Source organism: Molothrus ater, chromosome 19 (assembly GCF_012460135.2).
Source record: "Molothrus ater isolate BHLD 08-10-18 breed brown headed cowbird chromosome 19, BPBGC_Mater_1.1, whole genome shotgun sequence".
Lineage (NCBI taxonomy): Eukaryota > Metazoa > Chordata > Aves > Passeriformes > Icteridae > Molothrus > Molothrus ater.
In genome coordinates, this window is record NC_050496.2 from 4,474,262 (window position 1) to 4,492,957 (window position 18,696).

The 18,696-nt window shown below is 46.1% G+C and overlaps 1 protein-coding gene across 7 annotated transcripts in view; it reads left to right on the forward strand.

Moving 5' to 3' along the window:
• The window catches only part of MXRA7 (matrix remodeling associated 7), a 29,990-nt gene extending 23,317 nt beyond the window's left edge, over nucleotides 1-6,673 (forward strand). For 4 of the 7 annotated variants that reach the window (XM_036394640.2, XM_036394641.2, XM_036394643.2 and 1 more), the window contains one exon: nucleotides 1,707-3,395. Coding sequence is in view for 3 of the 7 variants with exons in the window: in XM_036394642.2 (XP_036250535.1) it covers nucleotides 1,707-1,746 (40 nt within the window). In the remaining 4 variants the exon portion in view is untranslated. Of the gene's footprint in view, nucleotides 1-1,706; nucleotides 3,396-6,358 lie in introns of those variants that run through there. The other 3 variants (XM_036394644.2, XM_036394639.2, XR_004981314.2) reach the window with 2 other exon arrangements.
• Nucleotides 6,674-18,696: the final 12,023 nt, after the last annotated feature.

Sequence of the window (18,696 nt, forward strand, 5' to 3'; positions counted from 1 at the left end):
ATCTCCCATCTGGGATCCAGTAACCCCAGTGCCAGGGGATGGTCTCCCATCTGGGATCCAGTAACCCCAGTGCCAGGGGATGGTCTCCCATCTGGGATCCAGTAACCCCAGTGCCAGGGGATGGTCTCCCATCTGGGATCCAGTAACCCCAGTGCCATGGGATGATCTCCCATCTGGGATCCAGTAACCCCAGTGCCAGGGGATGGTTTCCCATCTGGGATCCAGTAACCCCAGTGCCAGGGGATGGTCTCCCATCTGGGATCCAGTAACCCCAGTGCCAGGGGATGGTCTCCCATCTGGGATCCAGTAACCCCAGTGCCAGGGGATGGTCTCCCATCCAGGCTCCAGTAACCCCAGTGCCAGGGGATGATCTCCCATCCAGCTCCAGTAACACCCCAGTGCCAGGGGATGGTCTCCCATCTGGGATCCAGTAACCCCAGTGCCATGGGATGGTCTCCCATCCAGCTCCAGTACCCCCAGTGCCAGGGGATGGTCTCCCATCTGGGATCCAGCAACCCCAGTGCCAGGGGATGGTCTCCCATCTGGGATCCAGTAACCCCAGTGCCATGGGATAGTTTCCCACCCAGGCTCCAGTAACCCCAGTGCCATGGGATGATCTCCCATCTGGGATCCAGTAACCCCAGTGCCAGGGGATGGTCTCCCATCCAGCTCCAGTAACCCCAGTGCCAGGGGATGATCTCCCATCCCGGATCCGGGTCACCAGCCAGTCACAAGGCTGCTGGACAAGGCAAGATTTTGCAGAAGAGTGAGGAAGAACTGAGGCTTTTCCTCACCCTCACGCTGTGGCTGGCAGGAGTAGGGGACTTCCAAACATGGCTCAGGTGTTATGGACCATGAATCCAACTGAATCCAGGAGGAATAAGGCTGGAGTGTGTCTGAATGTGTTTGTAGGGTAGGTGATGTGTGTTGTAGCTTCCCTCTACCCCAGTGCAAGTCTCTGGGCAGCTGTCCAGCCTTGGGCCAGCTTTTTCCTGATGTGGGTGGTTCACCCATGAGATTGAGGCCAGAGTGTTTGGAAGATTCCAGCTGAGAACAAGGGATCACATTTTTTAGACCCTTGCTCTGCTACGTGGAGGGAGTGCCTGGATGTCCCCACACATTAAACACATCTCACCCTCCTTTCCTGGGACACTGGGAGAGCTTCCCATCACAAGGAAGTGACCTGCAGGGAGTCTGGGGATTTTACCTCCTTCCCTTGAACAGACCCATCTGTAGAGAGATTGAGAAAGGTCGAGCAGTTCAAGCACACCACCCTGTGAAATCAGCACTTGTTCCTGGTTCATCTGGCTGCAGGTGGGAAGAGCAATCTGGGCTGGTCAAGGGTGCCAGCAGCCCCAGAAGGCTCTGCACAGGACAGTGAGGCAGTAACCCTTGGAGTTAATTAGTTTGGCTTCTCCAGTTCTTATTAGTAGCTCAGAAGGGTTGTAACTTAGCTTGGTGCCAGACAAGAGGATTTGCACTTCCGATTGGGTTTCGACTATCCTGCTGCAGTTGATGAAGCAAAATCCTTCTTAGAAGCATGAGGTTTGCAAACAGGAGCTTGTCCTGCCCTGAGGGGGAAGCTGCCTTGCCTTCCCCCCAACACACACACCGAGGGCTCTCCCTGCTCGTTTGTGTGAATAATAATGAACCAACCTGAGGAGTGAAATGACTGAAATGATTTCTCTCCCTGTTTCTCTTTGCAGACCTGAAGACTATATGAAGTTGTCCCTAGCCTCCTCCTAAAGGCATCCCTTGGCATCATTAAAGGCTTGAGAGAAATACCAAAAACAACCAAACACACCCATAAGAGAAACCCATAAGCCCTCAAAACTTGGGATTCCCTCTTGGTCTGAAGTTGAGTTCTTCAAAAACTCCTGTCAAGTTTGAGGATATCCTATTGTGTGGCTCCACGGGCTGGGGCTGGGCCCAAGCAGTGACTTGAGTTGTGTTTGGGGGACTGGGAAGAACCTTCCTCCCTCTCCTCCAAACAAAACCCAAAGTGAACACTAAATATGCAACAAGTCTATTAGTTGTATTGGCTTCATATATTAGGCCATGAAATCCATGTTGTTCCTTTCCTGGGGTGGGCAAACCATAGCTCTGCTCTCAGACCAGCTGGGACCTTGTACCAGGATCTCAAGTTGTTTTGTCCTGGGGTCAAACTCCTCTTTGTTGCTGGGGGGTGGTAACTGCCTGTGATTTCCAGTGTTGTACAAAGCTGCTTTACTCCAAGGGCTGGAGGGACAAAGTGGGGTCTATGTGAGGGATGGCAGACGATGGCTGGGCTGACTCAAATCTTGCTTCTGTAGTTACTTTAGCAGAGAGCTGATTCTGTAGGTACACAGGATACTCAAGAAGTGATGAAGTTTGATTGTTTAGCTGTTCTGCTTGTGGTGGAGAGGCCACACTTTGGCTGCTGTTATTATCTGCATCCTCACTTTCCCTACTCCAGCTCCCAAGAGGAGAGACCCAAGGAGGCAGCTATGGCATCAGGGGTTCCCTCTGGCTCAGCATGAGATAGCGGAGGTCCTGGGAGAGGCCCACTCCCCTTCCTCTGCCTGCTGGCTGTTCCAGTGCCCTCTTCTTTTGCTGGTCCATGGGAGCCAGAGCTCAGCGTTGCCCCTCAGCTCTGTCACACAGAGCAGATGAATTTGGCTGGGCACGTACTTGGTTTTAAATCAAACCCAGCTGGTTTTTGAGAGAGAAGAGGGTCCAAGTCCTTTAGTGATGTTGTAGAAACACCAGGCTGGGTGGGGATGTGTCCTCCAAAGCTTCTCTGTCACTGCCTCTTGGCTAACACTGCAAACATATCAGGAACCCAACAGGCTGCTTTTTTTTTTCCTTTTTAATTCCTATGCAGACAATACTTGAAACCTTGTACACAGTTGTCCTTTCCAGCGCCTGGGGTTGGCAAACTCTTCCTAAATGGGCTCGTTTAAAGAACAGCAGGAGGCTTCAGCTTTAGAAGAGGCTGGGCTGCCCCCTCCCAGCCGACAACTGCAAGCGTGTTCAGTGGTTTGCATATGAATTAAGGCACATCTGGACCCTCTGCTTCAACATCCCGCTGGTGCAGCCGCTGTCTCTCCTCTGTACTGGCTGGCTGACTGTGTCCCAAGCACCCAACTATGCAAAGAATGCCTTATATCCGTTGTGTTTAAGTTACATGGCAATATGTACATCCAGCAAAGTCGGTAGTTAAGTCCAGATTTTTGCTAGTGGCAGCAAGTCAAACTCTTTCTTCAACTCAAATGGCTGTCTGGGTATTTTTTACTTTTGTTTGGTTTTGTTTGTTTTGTATCTGATGGTGGCTCTTATACAAAGGACTGTAATTCTAGTGGCTTGAATCTGTAAAAATTGCCTTTGTTTGGTCCAATAAACCTTTGAATAGTTTATTTGGTTTGTGCTTGTTCTCCCTACCTCCAGCAGCTTGTAACTTCTTCCTCAAGAGATTTGTGTTGAAAATCTTAGAAGTACATTCTGCCCTACTATGACTTTTATCCCATAAATGATTACATTCCCATAAATGATCAGAGGGAAAATCAGGGATAGTCCCCTTTTTCTGCTGAAGCAATGCAGTGTTGCATTCCTGCTCTTGTTTGGCTGCTGAGCAATCAACAACATTCCCAATGCTCTGCCCAGGATTTCAGCTGCTGTGGACACTAAACCCCATATCTCTGACATACCTATGGCTCACTGCCCCAAACCTCCAGCTAACTAAAAGTCTTGGACTGAAATGTCTGAAAAGAGCCTAAGAGAGCTAAGTATTCAAATGTAATTGCCTATGAAGAAGAATTAGGCTGCTTCAAAAATCCTTCATTAATCTATTTTGTTAGCAATAAGTAAAATCCTGTTTGACCTCCTGAATCCAAGTGGTTTTGAGGACAGCATTTATGAGAAGAGAGAATGATTTTATTTGTGAATGGTGTATGTTTGATCTGAACTCATCCAAAAAAATACCCAAAAGCAAACCAAGCTGGATCCCTACAAGGTTGTTTTGCAAGGTCGCCTCTGATAGGAGAAGCTCCTCTTCAAAGACAGTTTCATGTTTGTGGTGCCTTACTCTTCCTTCCCAGGCTCTTTTCTCTCTTTATCTTTGTTTTGCTGTCCTTTTGTAGTAGATTGTGTAGTGCAGAGAAGTAACAGCAGTAACAGCTCTTTTTTCTATTTTCCAAATGCACAGTCATGATATTTAAAGTTGAGGGGAGAGCCAAAATGCATTGATGTTGTGCTTCAAAAAAAGAGAGTGAATATTGTCTGTGATCCTGATTTTGGAGACAAGGAAATGGGGCTTTGGAGAGGTTTCAGCAGCACTGATGTCTGTGAAATAAGGAGTGAGGGATGCAGACCTGTGTGAGCACTCCCAGCTGGGATGCACTGAAGACACAGGAGGCCAAGCTGTGTATTGAATTTCTCCACACCAGACTGGCAACGTGCCCTGTGGTGCCCAGTGGTGATCTAAAATAAAATATTGATCACTCATGACCCTGCTTCCCTTCTTCTCATCTGGAAAGGGCAGCTGGATGCTCTTCCTGTGAGCATAAAACATTACAGAAGAGGCAAACAAATCCAGGCTTCCATAAACAAAAGATCCCACATCATTATCGGGATTTGTTTGGCTGTAGGACTGTTGCATTTTAATGGCAATGGAAAAGAACTGGCAAATGAGCTTGCTTTAGCCAGGATCTGCTTTTTTCCTGCCCTGTTTGCTTCAGCAGTGCTGAGAGAACAGGCTGCTGCTCCTGCTGCTGCTGGGGCTTAGCCCAGGAGAGGGGAAAACGCAGAGAAGGAGCTCAGGAGCATGGGAAGAAGGTTCCTCTGCTCATTCCTGGCCACCTTCCTCTGATCTTGTTCCTGGTGTGGTGGCTGCTGGTGTGTTGATGCTGTCCTTTCAAGCAAAGATTGTGCCCTGGTTTTGCCTGTCAATAGTTATTACTGCCCCTCCTGTTACTGGAACAGATGATAGCTTGTCCACACTGGCCTTGCAGGAAGACTACCCCAGGTTATCCAGTGGCGTGCATTTAAATGGATTAATTAAATGGTTTAAAGTCCTGTGTGGGAAGCTGGTTGTGGCAGGAAAGAGGACTCTTGACAGGGTGACCACGTGGGAGTAAAAGGCAGATTCTGTGTTTTTAGCCCATGGGAGGTGCTGAGCAAGCAGGAGGAGCTGGGATTGTGGCAGGTCTGTGCTCTGAGCTGTCACTGAGTTCTGGCCTCACGCTCATGCAGGGACAAAATGAGCCTTGAAATAACAGAACTTCATCTGCCCTGTCACAGCCATAAAGCACCACACCTCCATTAGTTCTTTCCATCTGCCACAGGAGAGTCAGGAATGAGATGTGCTGGGCAAGAGAGCAGCCTGATCCCCAGCAGGTTGGAGTCTGGCAGTGGGAACATTCCATCCCTCAGCCAGCCCTGCCTGGGGCCATGTGCACATTCATCTTGCCCCAAAAGGGAATTTTGTGCAGTTACATCAGTTCATGAGCTACCTGCCAACAAATGGCACTCCTGTGCTGCCCACCCCCTGTACCCCCCAGAGATGAGCAGTATCAATCCTCTTATAAATAAAGCCCTGTCACTGATACCAACCTTCATGGGATGCACAATGGTTAACTGGTTCAGGGTGGGGGAAAATCAAGAGATCTTCTGTCAGGGGAGAAGGATGTTAATCATCTACTATGGGACTGCCTGGGGATTAAAAATCTGAGCTAGGTGTTCCACTGGTCAGCCTCTGCCTACACAGGGACCACCTCACTGCTGGACTGGCTACCTGGGTCCATCTCACCATTGGACATTGGCAGACAAACTTGAATCAAAGCAAATTCCTATCCCTGATCTTATCTTCCAGTGGCTGATTAAAATCATGTCCACACTGGGAGGTAGTCTGCTGTCTAGTTTTAAGTTAGGTTATGCATCTAAAATTTAATAGCTATTCCTGAATTATTCTGTATCTACATCCTCTCATTACAGAAGGAAAGCACACTGGGCTGTTGAATCTTAATCCAGGTTTGTTATGGAGTCTGCTAAATTGGGACATGTTGGTCTTATAAAATTCCATATGTCAAGTTATCCTGAAAGTTTGAGCATAGATAAGCCCTAAGGAGCTCCAAAGCCAGTGTTAAAGCAGGCTGGTTTATCTCCACGTTTAGGGAGCTGCAGAGGAACATGCAGGGTGATGGGATAGATGGGAAGGGGGAGGAAGGAGAACCAGAGGCTATCTCTGCCTTATCTCACACAGACAGATTACCTGCAGCCAGTAAGGTTTGCACAGTGACCTGCCTTTGGCTCCATGTTTCATTTGACAGTGATGTTCTTGCTCCTGGCCTGGCTATTCCTACTTCTCCTTTCTTCTCAACAGGGTTCAGAGAGAGCAGCTGGCTGCCATCTTCAGACTGATGAAGGAAAAAAGTGACACCTTTGGAGAGATGTCAGAAGGGGACATGAAGGAGCAGCTCAGGCTGTATGATATCTAACCCTGCAGCCAGGGGAGGTTGTGCCCAAAAGCCATCTTGGCCCTTGTTCTGCAGGACACTGGAGGCTGTAGTGCTTTAAAAATGTCTCAGTAGTTATTTTGCAGTTCCAGATTGTTTTGCAAACACATATAGGCCTGTGATATGTATTTCAAAAGACTTGTAATTCCTCAGCCTTTTAATAATTTTTCTTTGTAGAGCTATCATCTCGTACAGAGATTTTTTTACCTCTTTCTGGCTGGGTCAAATGTCTCAGTCCTACAAAGCAGTTAAACTCACTTTTTTTCTGGCCACCCTTTATGCAAATGAACTTTCAAGCCTAGTCTTTCTCAGTTTGACATCTGAAGAAAACCAAAGATGATAGGTGTAAAATGGATGAAAATAATAGAATAACTCAGGTTGAAGGGTCCTGTAGTCCAACCTCCTCCTAAAAGCTGTGAGACCAAGGTGGGTTACTCAGGGCTTTTTCCTGTTGGGTCTTGAAAAGCTCCAAAGATGGAGACTGCCTCCCTCTCTTGGCAGGGAGGCCTCCAGCCCTACAGTTAGAAAACAAACACCAAGAGCAAGGCATCAGTGCTCTGATCAGGGCATGCTGCCCCTCATCTCCCTGGAAGGAACACTTCATCCTCCTCCTTCAGGCTGGCTTTGAAACCAGCCCGAGCTGGTTCTGGCTGACCTCACTGAGATCATCCTCACGCCTGAGGAAGCAGCAGCAAGCTCCAAACTGGAAACACAAACATCTCCTGACACTGGTGCAAGGAGCAGAGAAAAGCTGCTGGGTTTATCACAAGGATGGTTGTGTCCACCTCAGATCCTGCTCTTCTCATGCAAAATTATGTGGGAAACTACATACTTAGGAAATCTCTGTGATTTTGTCAAGTATTTTGAACAGCCTTGAGCAGCCCTTGGTGGTTTGAATAGAGTAAATCAATGAGCATTCCTAATTATAGCTAAATGTCTTCTGGTGTGCTTATCTCTCCTATGAAATCCTGTTAAATACTTTCTTATCAGGAAGGATTTTCCTGGTTTTAGTAACTGCTCACTAAGGGAGGCAACATTTTCTGCCCCAGTTTTAGGGAATGATCACTTAAAAAATTAGTTTTGCTTTATTTTGTGTAATCCTCTTCAGTCCAAGAAACCTAATATCTCATTATCTGGTCGCTGTCTCCCAGTACAGTGTGTTCTAGAACATCAGACAGTTAGACTTTTAAGAATCATTTTATCTTCTAATTGTTTTCACTTAGGCTAAGGCATATTTATAATGAGATCAAGCTGGTTTTACTACCAATCATGACTTAATTTAAATGTAATGTCTGAAAATTACCTCTTCTTATTCAACATGAATGAATTAAGTGGGAAAAGTAGTTCCATGATGTGAAATATCACTCTAGCTTGCTGTGTCCCTATGACACAGTTTCCTTTGTCAAGCAGGGAGAAATGTAGAAAAACTATATGGGGCTTGTCCCTAATTTAAAAAAATCAGGATCTTCCAAAACTCTTCATGAAAGCAAGCAGAGATAAAGTGTAGTTGATTTTTAGTCTTTGTCTTGCAGACTTCACAGTTTATTTCCAAAATATTTTTATATTTCTTATGTTATGCTTGCTTCTTCTCTGAATAGGAACACTTCTGGGGCACAAAAAAAAATATCCTCAAACCCTTCAGCTTCACAGAATGGCAGCAGTGAGAACACTGTGCAAGGGACAGCAGCTGGGATTAACCCTGTCCTGTCCACACCAGCTCCCAGCATCATTACTAAAATGTTCAGATGCTGCTGATAACAGGACAGTGGTGAAAAACCTGCTATTTAAGATTTAAGAAAGAAATTAAGATAAGAGAAAAGATAAATAAAAAGCCTCTCTTTGCCCAAGACATGAAAGGAAGGGGCGTCAAGATGTAAAACCCATAGGTTTTGAGCAGGGCATTCCTCCATGTGCATTGGCAAGGCTGTAATGAAGAGCATCCTGCTGGACACAGCCTTGTGGAGATGACCTGCAGCCATGGGGTATGTCCTGATTTGGCTGGGCAGCTTCTGAGGTGCTTCTCCTCCTGGACTCATCAATATTTATACAGGAAATGTCACCAGTGGCTGTGGTGGGATTTCCCTTCATAGAGGAAATGCCGCCAGCTGCTGCAGCAGCATCTCCCCTTCTGGGATCATCCTCTAAATAACTGCAGAATCACAGAACCCATTGCGGACTCATTTGTTTTGAAGTGACCTTAGAGGTCACCTAATTCCACCCCAAAAGGGGATGGTGGCACTGGGGGATCCTTGTCAGGGGCAAAGGCACTGGGGGTCCCCAGGACACGATGGCAGCACTGGGGGTCCCTCATGAGGGGATGGCAGTACTGGGGGGTCCCCATGACAGGTTAATGGCAGTGGGGGGTCCCTCAAGAGGAGACAGGGACACTGGGGGTCCCTCAGGAGGGGACACTGACAATGGGGGTCCCCATGACAGGATAATGGCAGTGAGGGGTCCCCATGAGAGAACAGCAACACTGGGGGTCCCTCATGAGGGAATGGCGGTACTGGGGTCCCCCATGACAGGATAATAGCAGTGAGGGGTCCCTCATGAGGGGACAGTGACACTGGGGGTCCCTCATGAGGGGAAGGAGTACTGGGGGGTGCCTATGGGGGATAATGGCAGTGAGGAGTCCTCATGAGGGGACAGTGACACTGGGGGGTCCCTCATGAGGGGATGGCGGTACTGCAGGTCTCCATGACAGGACAATGGCAGCAAGGGGTCCTCATGAGGGGACAGTGACACTGGGGGGGTCTCGATGACAGGATAATGGCAGTGAGGGGTCCCTCATAAGGGGACAGTGACACGGGGGGTCCCTCATGAGGGAATGCTGGTACTGGGGTCCCCCATGACAGGATAAGAGCAGTGAGGGGTCCCTCATGAGGGGACAGTGACACTGGGGGTCCCTCATGAGGGGATGGCAGTACTGGGGGGGGTCCCTATGACAGGATAATGGCAGTGAGGGTACAGCAACACTGGGGGTCCCCATGACAGGATAATGGCAGCAAGGGGTCCTCATGAGGGGACAGTGACACTGGGGGGGGGTCTTGATGACAGGATAATGGCAGTGAGGGGTCCCTCATGAGGGGACAGTGACACTGGGGGTCCCCATGATGCAGTGTCTGCACTCAGTGTCCCCATGAGGGGACGACAGCACTGTCACCAGAACTGCAGGAAAAACAAAAACCCTCCAACAACGTTTTTTAAGTTAGACAGTCAAGGCATTGCTTTATTTTCTGGCCAGGATGTTGTTCTGGCCAGGATGTACCACAGAAATCATCTCATCCTCACATAGCCCAGGTGTACAGAGAATCATTTCATGGCACATGGCTTTAACTAGATTTTTCAGATCTTTTATGCAGTCAAAACTCATAGAAATGAATTGGGTCAGTGTTGATTGGTCCCAAGTAGTTCTTAGTATTTGGTCTCCTATTGGATCTGGATTTCTTCAATTCCAATATTAATTAGATCTTCATTCCTTGGTTTTCTTACCGGTCTTTCTGGAGATGTCTCCAACTCTGCCAGGTCTAGGGTAGATGTTGTAGATGGCGCTTATGTCCCTTTATCTTTTGGGTACTCCCAGGCTGTTGGTGTGCTGAGTTCATCAGACCCCACCTAGGAACAATGCCCTAGAAAGAAACTTAAAATTCTTTTTCCCGGGGCAAAAGCAAACAAAACCCTTTGATTAAAATTATACATAAAATTTTAAACTGGTGTGATTTCCAACAGTACTGCGGGGTCCCCTTGAGAGGGGTGAGGGGGTGCCCGTGAGGGGACAGTGACACTACGGGCTCCCCACGGCCGCGGGCCGCGCTGCCATGGCAACGAGCGACGATCGCCTTTGGGCTGACATGTCCCCACGGGGCTCCCGTAGGGCCACGCGGGACGGGCTCGGATTGTCCTTGTGCGGCATCCGTATCGCGCCGTGGCGGGGGCGGGGCTGGCTGGAGACGCGCCGGGACGGCCGTTACCGGCAGCGCGCGTGCGCGGTGAGTGACGTCAGGCGCCATGGATGACGTCAGGCGCTGCAGATGACGTCACGCTGTGCTGCCTGAGGCGAGGCCCCCCCGCCCTCATGGCGATGGTGGCGCAGGCCGGAAACTCTCGGAAGTCTCAGAACTTTGGGCCTGTGAGCCCAGCACAGCCATCCCCTCAGCACAGCCATCCCCTCATGAGAACTGAGAGCAGTGACGGGTTTGTCCTCACAAACAGCTGTGGGTCTGCTGGTACACAAAACCAGCACTGAGAGATAAAAGAAATAATGGGGAGGATTGCACTGAGTGATGGATGGAAAAAGATATTTGCTTTTACAAATGTGAAAAATGCCAATCACTTGTTTTTAAAATTTTAAAAGTTTAATAGTAATAAAATGATTATAAAAAGAGTAATATAATTAGAATAATAATAATTTGGACAATTTGAATTAGGACAATATGAAACAATAAAGTTTGGACAAATTAGGATTAGGACTGTGAAAAACGCCAATCACTTGTTTTTAAAATTTTAGAAGTTTAATAGTAATAAAATGATTATAAAAAGAGTAATATAATTAGAATAATAATAATTTGGACAATTTGAATTAGGACAATATGAAACAATAAAGTTTGGACAAATTAGGATTAGGACTGTGAAAAACGCCAATCACTTGTTTTTAAAAATTTAAAAGTTTAATAGTAATAAAATTGTTCTAAAAATAGTAATACAATTAGAGTAATAATAATTTGGACAATTTGAATTAGGACAATATGAAACAAGCAAAACAAAGAGTTATGGACGTCCAGGTACTGCTTTCTGGGCAAAATAAGCCTGAAAAAGGACCCACGTTAACGGAGGATTAACCCTTAAAAACAATAACCTGTGCATATTCATACACCTCATACATGATGCATAAATTCCATTCAAACACAGGATTCTGTCTGGTCATCATCAGCTTCTTCCTTCTAATCCTAACAGTGCTTTCGAGGGAGGAAGAAGTTCAGAAGTTCGTTTCTTCTGATAATGGAGCAATAAATTCTTTTTCTCTGAAAGATTCAGGCGTCCTGTGGCTGCTATCTCGTGTGAGTCCTCTCTTTAAAAAAAGTATCTTACATAGCATAGTTTCTATTTTAACATTATGTTATAACCTAAAACTATATTTAACACAGTACTTAAGAGAATTAATACAGCATTACTTTCTAACACAACACATATAATATTCATTTTAATATTTGTGAAAAGCCAATCATAAAATACACATTTTTTACACAAACAAACTGTAGGTTTGCTGGTAAATGGAATTGGATATTGAAAGATGAAAGAAACAATGGGGAAAAATCCTAAATTCCATAAGAATTAAAAATTAAAAGGGAGGGTTGTACATTAGAGGGGAATCTCTGGTATCAGGAATTTCAGAAAGTCTGAACCTCTCAAGTATCTCAGAAATGGGGAAAGAGAGAGGGAAATTGGGATAAAAAGGAGGCTGCATCCTCCAAAAACTTGAGAGACCCCAGGGGAATGCCCCATGGCCTCTGCCTTTAATTGAATAAGGTAAAAGGACTCCTCTGTCTCCTTTTTGCACATAAACCTCTGATGTTTGTGGATTAATTTTCCTGACAGAATTAAACACAGGATTCGATTTGAGAGCTTGGAAAAGGGCTTCAAATTTAGGTGCTCGAATGTGGATTTGTAGTCTAAAGCAGAGACATGTTAAGTGGAAGAAAGTTTAGAGTTTTGGAGTTTAAGATTTAAAAATAAAAGTAGTTACAGAGGTAAACAAGGAGTTTAGAGTGCAGTACTGTAGGTTTGTGTGCCGTAACATGATTAGCTAAGAAAGCTCACACTGTAGCATGAGTCCATAAGACAAAATATTTAAGGATTGGGTCAAAAATATCAATACCCCTGTTGGCAATGTTTTATTGGATAATAAATCCTTAAAAGGTCTTGTAACTGAGGGTCTTACCTTCTGACCATGCTGTGAAGATGTGAACCAAACTCACCCTTCCTGCCTATGTAGGAGATAAGAAAATCAACCCCATCATCAAAACCAGCTCAGAGGTCCTGTCTTGAGCTCTTTCAAAACACCTTCAAAAATCACCAGAACTGTGGCTCCTGTGAGGGCTCTGAGGGCTCCCATCTTTGGAGCTCTTTTGATGCCTCAGGTTTTGGCTTTTCTACTTTTCAGATTCTGTGTTGCTTTTCTCTGTGGGTCTGAGCTTCATATGAGGGGATGCTGAGCTCTGTGCACAGAGCAGGGAGACAAAACAATTCCTGCTCCAGCTGGGGCACCAAGGACAAATGATCCAAATCTCAGCCCAAGAGCACAAACACCGTGGGCTGGAGAGAGAAAAACAAGGATGGGACTGGATGGGCTAAAGCTGGAATTGGACAATGAACTGCAAGATGCAAATGGAGCAGAACTGATCCAAGCGAGAGACCCCGTGCCCGGCCGTGCATTTTGGGACCATTTTGGTTCATCTTGGGTGCAGCCCTGGCTGGGCTCTGGTGCTGCCCAAGGTGCATCCATGGAGGAGATCCTTTCAATAAATCCCTGCTTTATTCTGTAACTCTGTCCAGCCTCTGCTCTAGGCCAGCCTGCACAAAGCATCACTCTCACCACAGACATTGAGTCTGCCTGAGCAGAGACACATTGTTTAGTCTGCATTGTTTATTCTGTGCACAGGGGAGGTTTCCACAAATCAAACAGGTGAAAAGTCACCTCTTTTATACAGTAAAATTCACATGAATTCACTGTCTAATACATATTTAACAGCAAGCTGGACAAGCCCAGTTCATTCCCTGAACTGACACCAGCTCCAGAGGGGGAAACACCTGCAGTCACATCATGGAGCACAGGGTTCACCAATTCCAGCAGAAACCTCATTTTAACAATCTGTAAAGAAATCTCAGATCTCCATCAAAGCTACCTGCACAGCCAGAAGGGAATTCTGCTCATTTTTATCTTCCCCTGCCTTCACCTCCCCCACCTATTAAAGTTCCTTTATCAGCTCATTCCAGATTAAAAAAAAAAAAAAAGGATCTCTGATGGATGTGGATGATGTCTTCAAGCTGAATTATCTGTCCCCAGGCTGAATTTTCTCACCTTTTGTAAACATAACTGATGTCATCAGGTAACCTCTGGTAACTTCTACAACAGAAGATGCTCAGTGAAGAAAAGGCAAACTTTGGCTTCTTGTCCTCAGAGATTCACCCAAAGAAATCAAGCACTGAGTAAAATTACATCACCCAAATAAACATGCATTAGGTAGGCAGCAAATATGAATTAGGTGGGTGGGTTCACATGAATTTTACTGCAAAGAGGGAACTTTTTGCCCCTCAATTTGTGGAGACCCCCACCTCACACCCTGTGCACAACAAACAGCGTCTCCTTGATATCCAAGTTGGATTATCTGTGCCTGGGCTGGGTTTTCTCACTTTTTGTAAATCTAACTGAAGCCATCAGACAACTTCTACAACAGAATGAACAAAAGAACTTTTGTGTTCCATGATCAACTACCCAAATGGAAAATTCAGCCTGGGGACAGATAATTCAGCTTGAAGACATCATCCACATCCATCAGATATCCAGTTTTTTAAAAAAAAATCTGGAATGAGCTGATAAAGGAACTTTAATAGGTGAGGGAGGTGAAGGCAGGGGAAGATAAAAATGAGCAGAATTCCCTTCTGGCTGTGCAGGTAGCTTTGATGGAGATCTGAGATTTCTTTACAGATTGTTAAAATGAGGTTGCTGCTGGAATTGGTGAACCCTGTGCTCCATGATGCGACTGCAGGTGTTTCCCCCTCTGGAGCTGGTGTCAGTTCAGGGAGTTGGGCTTGTCCCAGCACATCCTTGCTGTTAAAGTCTCTGCAAAAGAAGAGTTGGGTTTGCTCTGTCCTTTTCTTGGAAAAAAATTGAGAATAGTTATAGATGGGAAAGAGTCTGTCCTCCCCACACCATGAACCCTGTGCTTTTTCCATCTATTAAGTTATTTTCCACCTTGTATTGCCTCCTGTGCTGTTCAGGGGCATTCTGGGATTTTTTGTGAACTATGTCAAATATTTCAAATAAATTCCTCAGGGGTATTTCTCAGAATGAACCAAAGGCAAAATTCTTTACTAATACCTGCCAGAGGAGAGCAAGCAGGAGCTTCCAGAGCAGCTTTGAAGTTAGAACACTAACAAAAACCCCACTACTTCCTTCCTGCCTCACCCTTCCAGTCCCTCCCATCTCTTAACCGATGTGGCCAGGCAGGGAATTAATTTAAAATAGTCAGGATTTATCCCCATAAGAACAAAGGAACAAAGTTCAAAAATCATGTGGGTAACAATCTGGTTTAGATGATATCATTTCCCCTGGAAGGTGAAATAAATTGTTCTGAAAGTTTTTTTACCTGGTGCCTATGGGGAATTTGGGCAGTAATTCAGTAAGTGTGGGGCACAACCAGCTCCTGTTTTAATAAAGCAGCTTCACCTTTACTGCCTTTGCTTTTGTTGGTGAATCACATTTTGATATAAGGGCTGTATAAAAAGTAACCCCCTCAGCATTGAAACCTTTTCTGTCTGCATTTCTCTGGAAGTTTTCTGACCAACACAACCTCAGAGGTGGTGAAAAATGTACAGCGGTGTCTTCTACCTTCTGCTTGTGGCAACTGAGTGGTATGTTGGGTTTTTAATTATTTCTCTATAATATAACTAAAGTTTTTCTCATAAAAGTGAGTGTTCATAGGAATCATTTTTCTTGTGAGTCCTCTCTAAATATCAAATGAAGCAGCAGAGGTTACAAGTTCTGGAAGCAGCAGTAGATGATAAGAATTCCTAAAGATAGGCTCAGGAGATGGGGATGCAGTGCCAGTGCCATGGATTTGAATCTGACTTTGTGCTACGACAGGGACAGAGCAAAACATGGAAGACCCTCTGGTTTGTTTTGTTGTTGTTTTTTTTTTAATTTTGAATAAATCTTATTCAGCTCATCCAGTCACTGGATCCCAGCCAACACTTCTGGAATAGCTGTAAGACACTTTTTTTTTTTTTTTAACCTAAAGGGGAAATTCTCCTGTCTGAAATTCTTTCTTAATTCCCAGAGTAGGTCAGGAATGCAGCCATTGAGGTTTGTGCTGTCCTGAGTCGAGGTGTGCTCAGCTGTTGGGAATGCTGAATTACACAGGGAACAATAAACACAAAGTGGAAGTCTTTTATAGTTTGTTTCATCTTAATTTGTCTCAAAGGAAGGGGATAATTGATTTTGTTTTCCATGAAAAGCTGCTGCCAGAGCTGCTGTGGGGATTGTGATTTTTCAGGCTGGAAGCAGGTCGTTAGGGATGCTGCTGCTGCAGGGAGAGATGAGCCAGGCAGCTGACATCACCCTGGGGAGGCACAGACAGCCCCAGCACATGTCCAAAATCGGCACTGGGACCGGGCCAGGGTGGCAGGGAGGCTGTGAGGCTCCCCCAGTGCACCCTGGGGACACACAAATGTGCACCCTGCACACCTTTATGGGATTGTCCCCAATGGATGCAGGAGAACACTGGGCTCCTCACCCTCCCAAGGCATTTTCTGAACCTCAGGAATTAGAGATCCTCGGCTCTATGTACATGACCTACTGTGTCTAATTTAATGACGCAGGGCAATTCCCCTGGGGCCTCACTGCGCCACCACGGGCTGTGCCTCTGAGAAATCAAGGTGAGGGATGATGAGTCCTCACAGGGCAGGCACTTTTCCCTTCTCTGCACTGGTGAAGAGATTGCAGCCCTGCAGGAAGGAACACTTGGAGAGAGGGGACTGCCTGGCCATGAAAAGTGGGGTATTTTTCTGGAGATCCCCATTACTGCCCTGCTGCAATGGCTCACGTTTGCTTAGCCAGGGGTAACTTGAAGGCAGCCCTGCAGTGCTCCCAGTCGGAGCAAAGCTCATATCCTGCAAGTGTGGCAAAGGGAAGGTGCAGCCAGCAGTGTTTATCCTCTGGATGGTGCTGTTGTGTTGTACAAACAGCAGAGAGGGCCCGCAGAGCTCCAGCTGAACATTTCAGGTGCTGTTTGCTCCGGGGAGGGTTAAGGATGTGCTCAGTCCTTTTCCATTCACAAATCCCTTATGTTGTGATCCACCTGTTCTCCAGCATTCCTGAGACTGGCTAAACTTAGCTAATGACTACTGATGAGAAAACTCATATTTTCTGAGCAATTCCTCCTGGTCAGGACGAGGAGGTTTTTTTAGCATCTTATTTAAAATTTCTCCCAGTCCCCCAGCCACCAAAACTTAAGCTTTGTTTCACCTGTGGGATGAGTATTTGTTGGCTTGAGGAAGTGCAGTGAGCTGGCTTGGATTCACAGGGGAAAAAAAGCTTTCAGTCTTGATTAAACTTCACAGTGGGGGTAGGGAAGGCACATACCTGTGAGGAAGCCAAAGTTCCAGAGGCCAGAACTGTGATGTTTGAATGTTGTTTGTCTTCATAGCTCCAGATAAGATCTGAAATAGGTATTTCCTACTGTAATGTGTGTGACCTTTTTCTAATGGTCTTGGAGCTTTATTGTTTTGTTTTATAACTGTGTCATAAAGATATAACTGCAATCCTTTTGGAGGAGAGGACGTTGCGGATCGTTGCCTCTGTCATTTATCTTCCTTGTCAACGCTGCTATAACCCTTTTATCAGAGAGAAAACCAGCAGCCTGTGTGGTGTAAGATATTGTTTTGTGACTGCCTGTGACTCACTTCTACTCCTGATAACTGATGGAGGTAGAAATTAACTCAAAATGCTTTTTTTATGGAAATGAGAGGGTGGTAAAGGAGTGGTGGAAGTGTTTAGGTTGTAGTGAGTAAGGAAGGTCTCACTGGTTCAGTAACTCCCCTGAAAAGAGGTGCTTTGACTTTGTAGAGCCTTCCAGCATCAGAGAACTGCCTGTCAGCTTCTTCCCTTCTACCCCAAATTGTGGTAGCAGAGCATTGCAGAGAAAGCTGCAGTCTGCTGGCTGTAGCTTTTTCTGATGACCACTGCAAATCCATGGGTACAGGGAGAACCCCCAGTGTGACAGCTCAGAGCTGTGTCTGGTGTCCCTGGCCAGGCTTGTGTCCATGCTGGGTCCCTGCAGCAGCTGTGTGAGCTGGGCAAGAGCTGGTGTCCAGGGTGTGTGCAGGGTGTGCCCAACCAGAGACTGGCAAAGCAGAGGTCAGCAGAGGGAATGCCTGACTCTGAGATGCCAGTGCTTCATACCTGAAGAAAGTCCTGACCTCAGATGAAAAACAGCATCAGATTCATGTTTTAAATCCTTATCTTACTGTAACCTGTTTGAACACAGTAGTGGTTCCCCACTGAAGCACAGGATCTTTTAAATCCCTCCTGTCACCCTGAATTCCCTTTAGCTGCCACTCTTTTCATGTGGAACATGTTCTTTCATGCCAGCAAGGACCAGTGAAAAATCCAGCAGTTTAACTTTGGAGGAGAAACAGCCCAGCAGCTAATGGAGATGGCTGTGACCTTTGGTGGGAAGAGGCAGGCAGTGAAGATGGGAGTGGAGGGATAAACCAGAATCTGCCTGGAAAAACAGATTTGCAAGGAGATGGAATGACTGACTGCTCAGGCTTGTCCCAGCATCTGACTCTTCACCAAAAGTTAGAGCTAAAATGGAAGACTTATAGTTTCTGGATACTTCCAGGATGTGGTCAGAATGGCTGGGAGGGAGACTCACACCTGCTGATTTCTGAACTGTCTGGTTGTTTGGGGGTTTTGTCAGAAGCTCTCCTCTCTGTATGCTTATGTACTTCAGTTTTGAAGGGTCTGACCAGATATTGTCCATTCCTCTTCCATGCTCTTTGTCCTGTTTGTTTTCCCACTGGGATGTGAAGCCTGTGGATGAGTTACTGCATGGCAGCAGTAGAAGCACCAGAAGAAACCAAATGGAGAAAATAGAAACCCCAGCTTTCCTCTGTACAGACTACGCTGAAATTTTCACACCCACACACTTAAATCAACTTTGTAGTGGTGAAGTTTGACTTTTGGCATGAGCAAGAAAACTTCTATTTCAGGCAGCACAACATGAAAATTTTAGGTTGGGTTTGCCAGTTCTTCCTCCTCTGTGGGCTGTGTTTTTGTCCTGTAGTAAAGGATTCCTGTGCCTCATCTGCTGTCCTTGTGCTCTATGACCTTAGTGAAGAAGGGGAGTGCCACTGTGTCTGAACCCAGTGACCTTGAGATAGGAGCAGAGGCATTCTGAAAACTTGTTTTTAGGGGGAAGGTTAT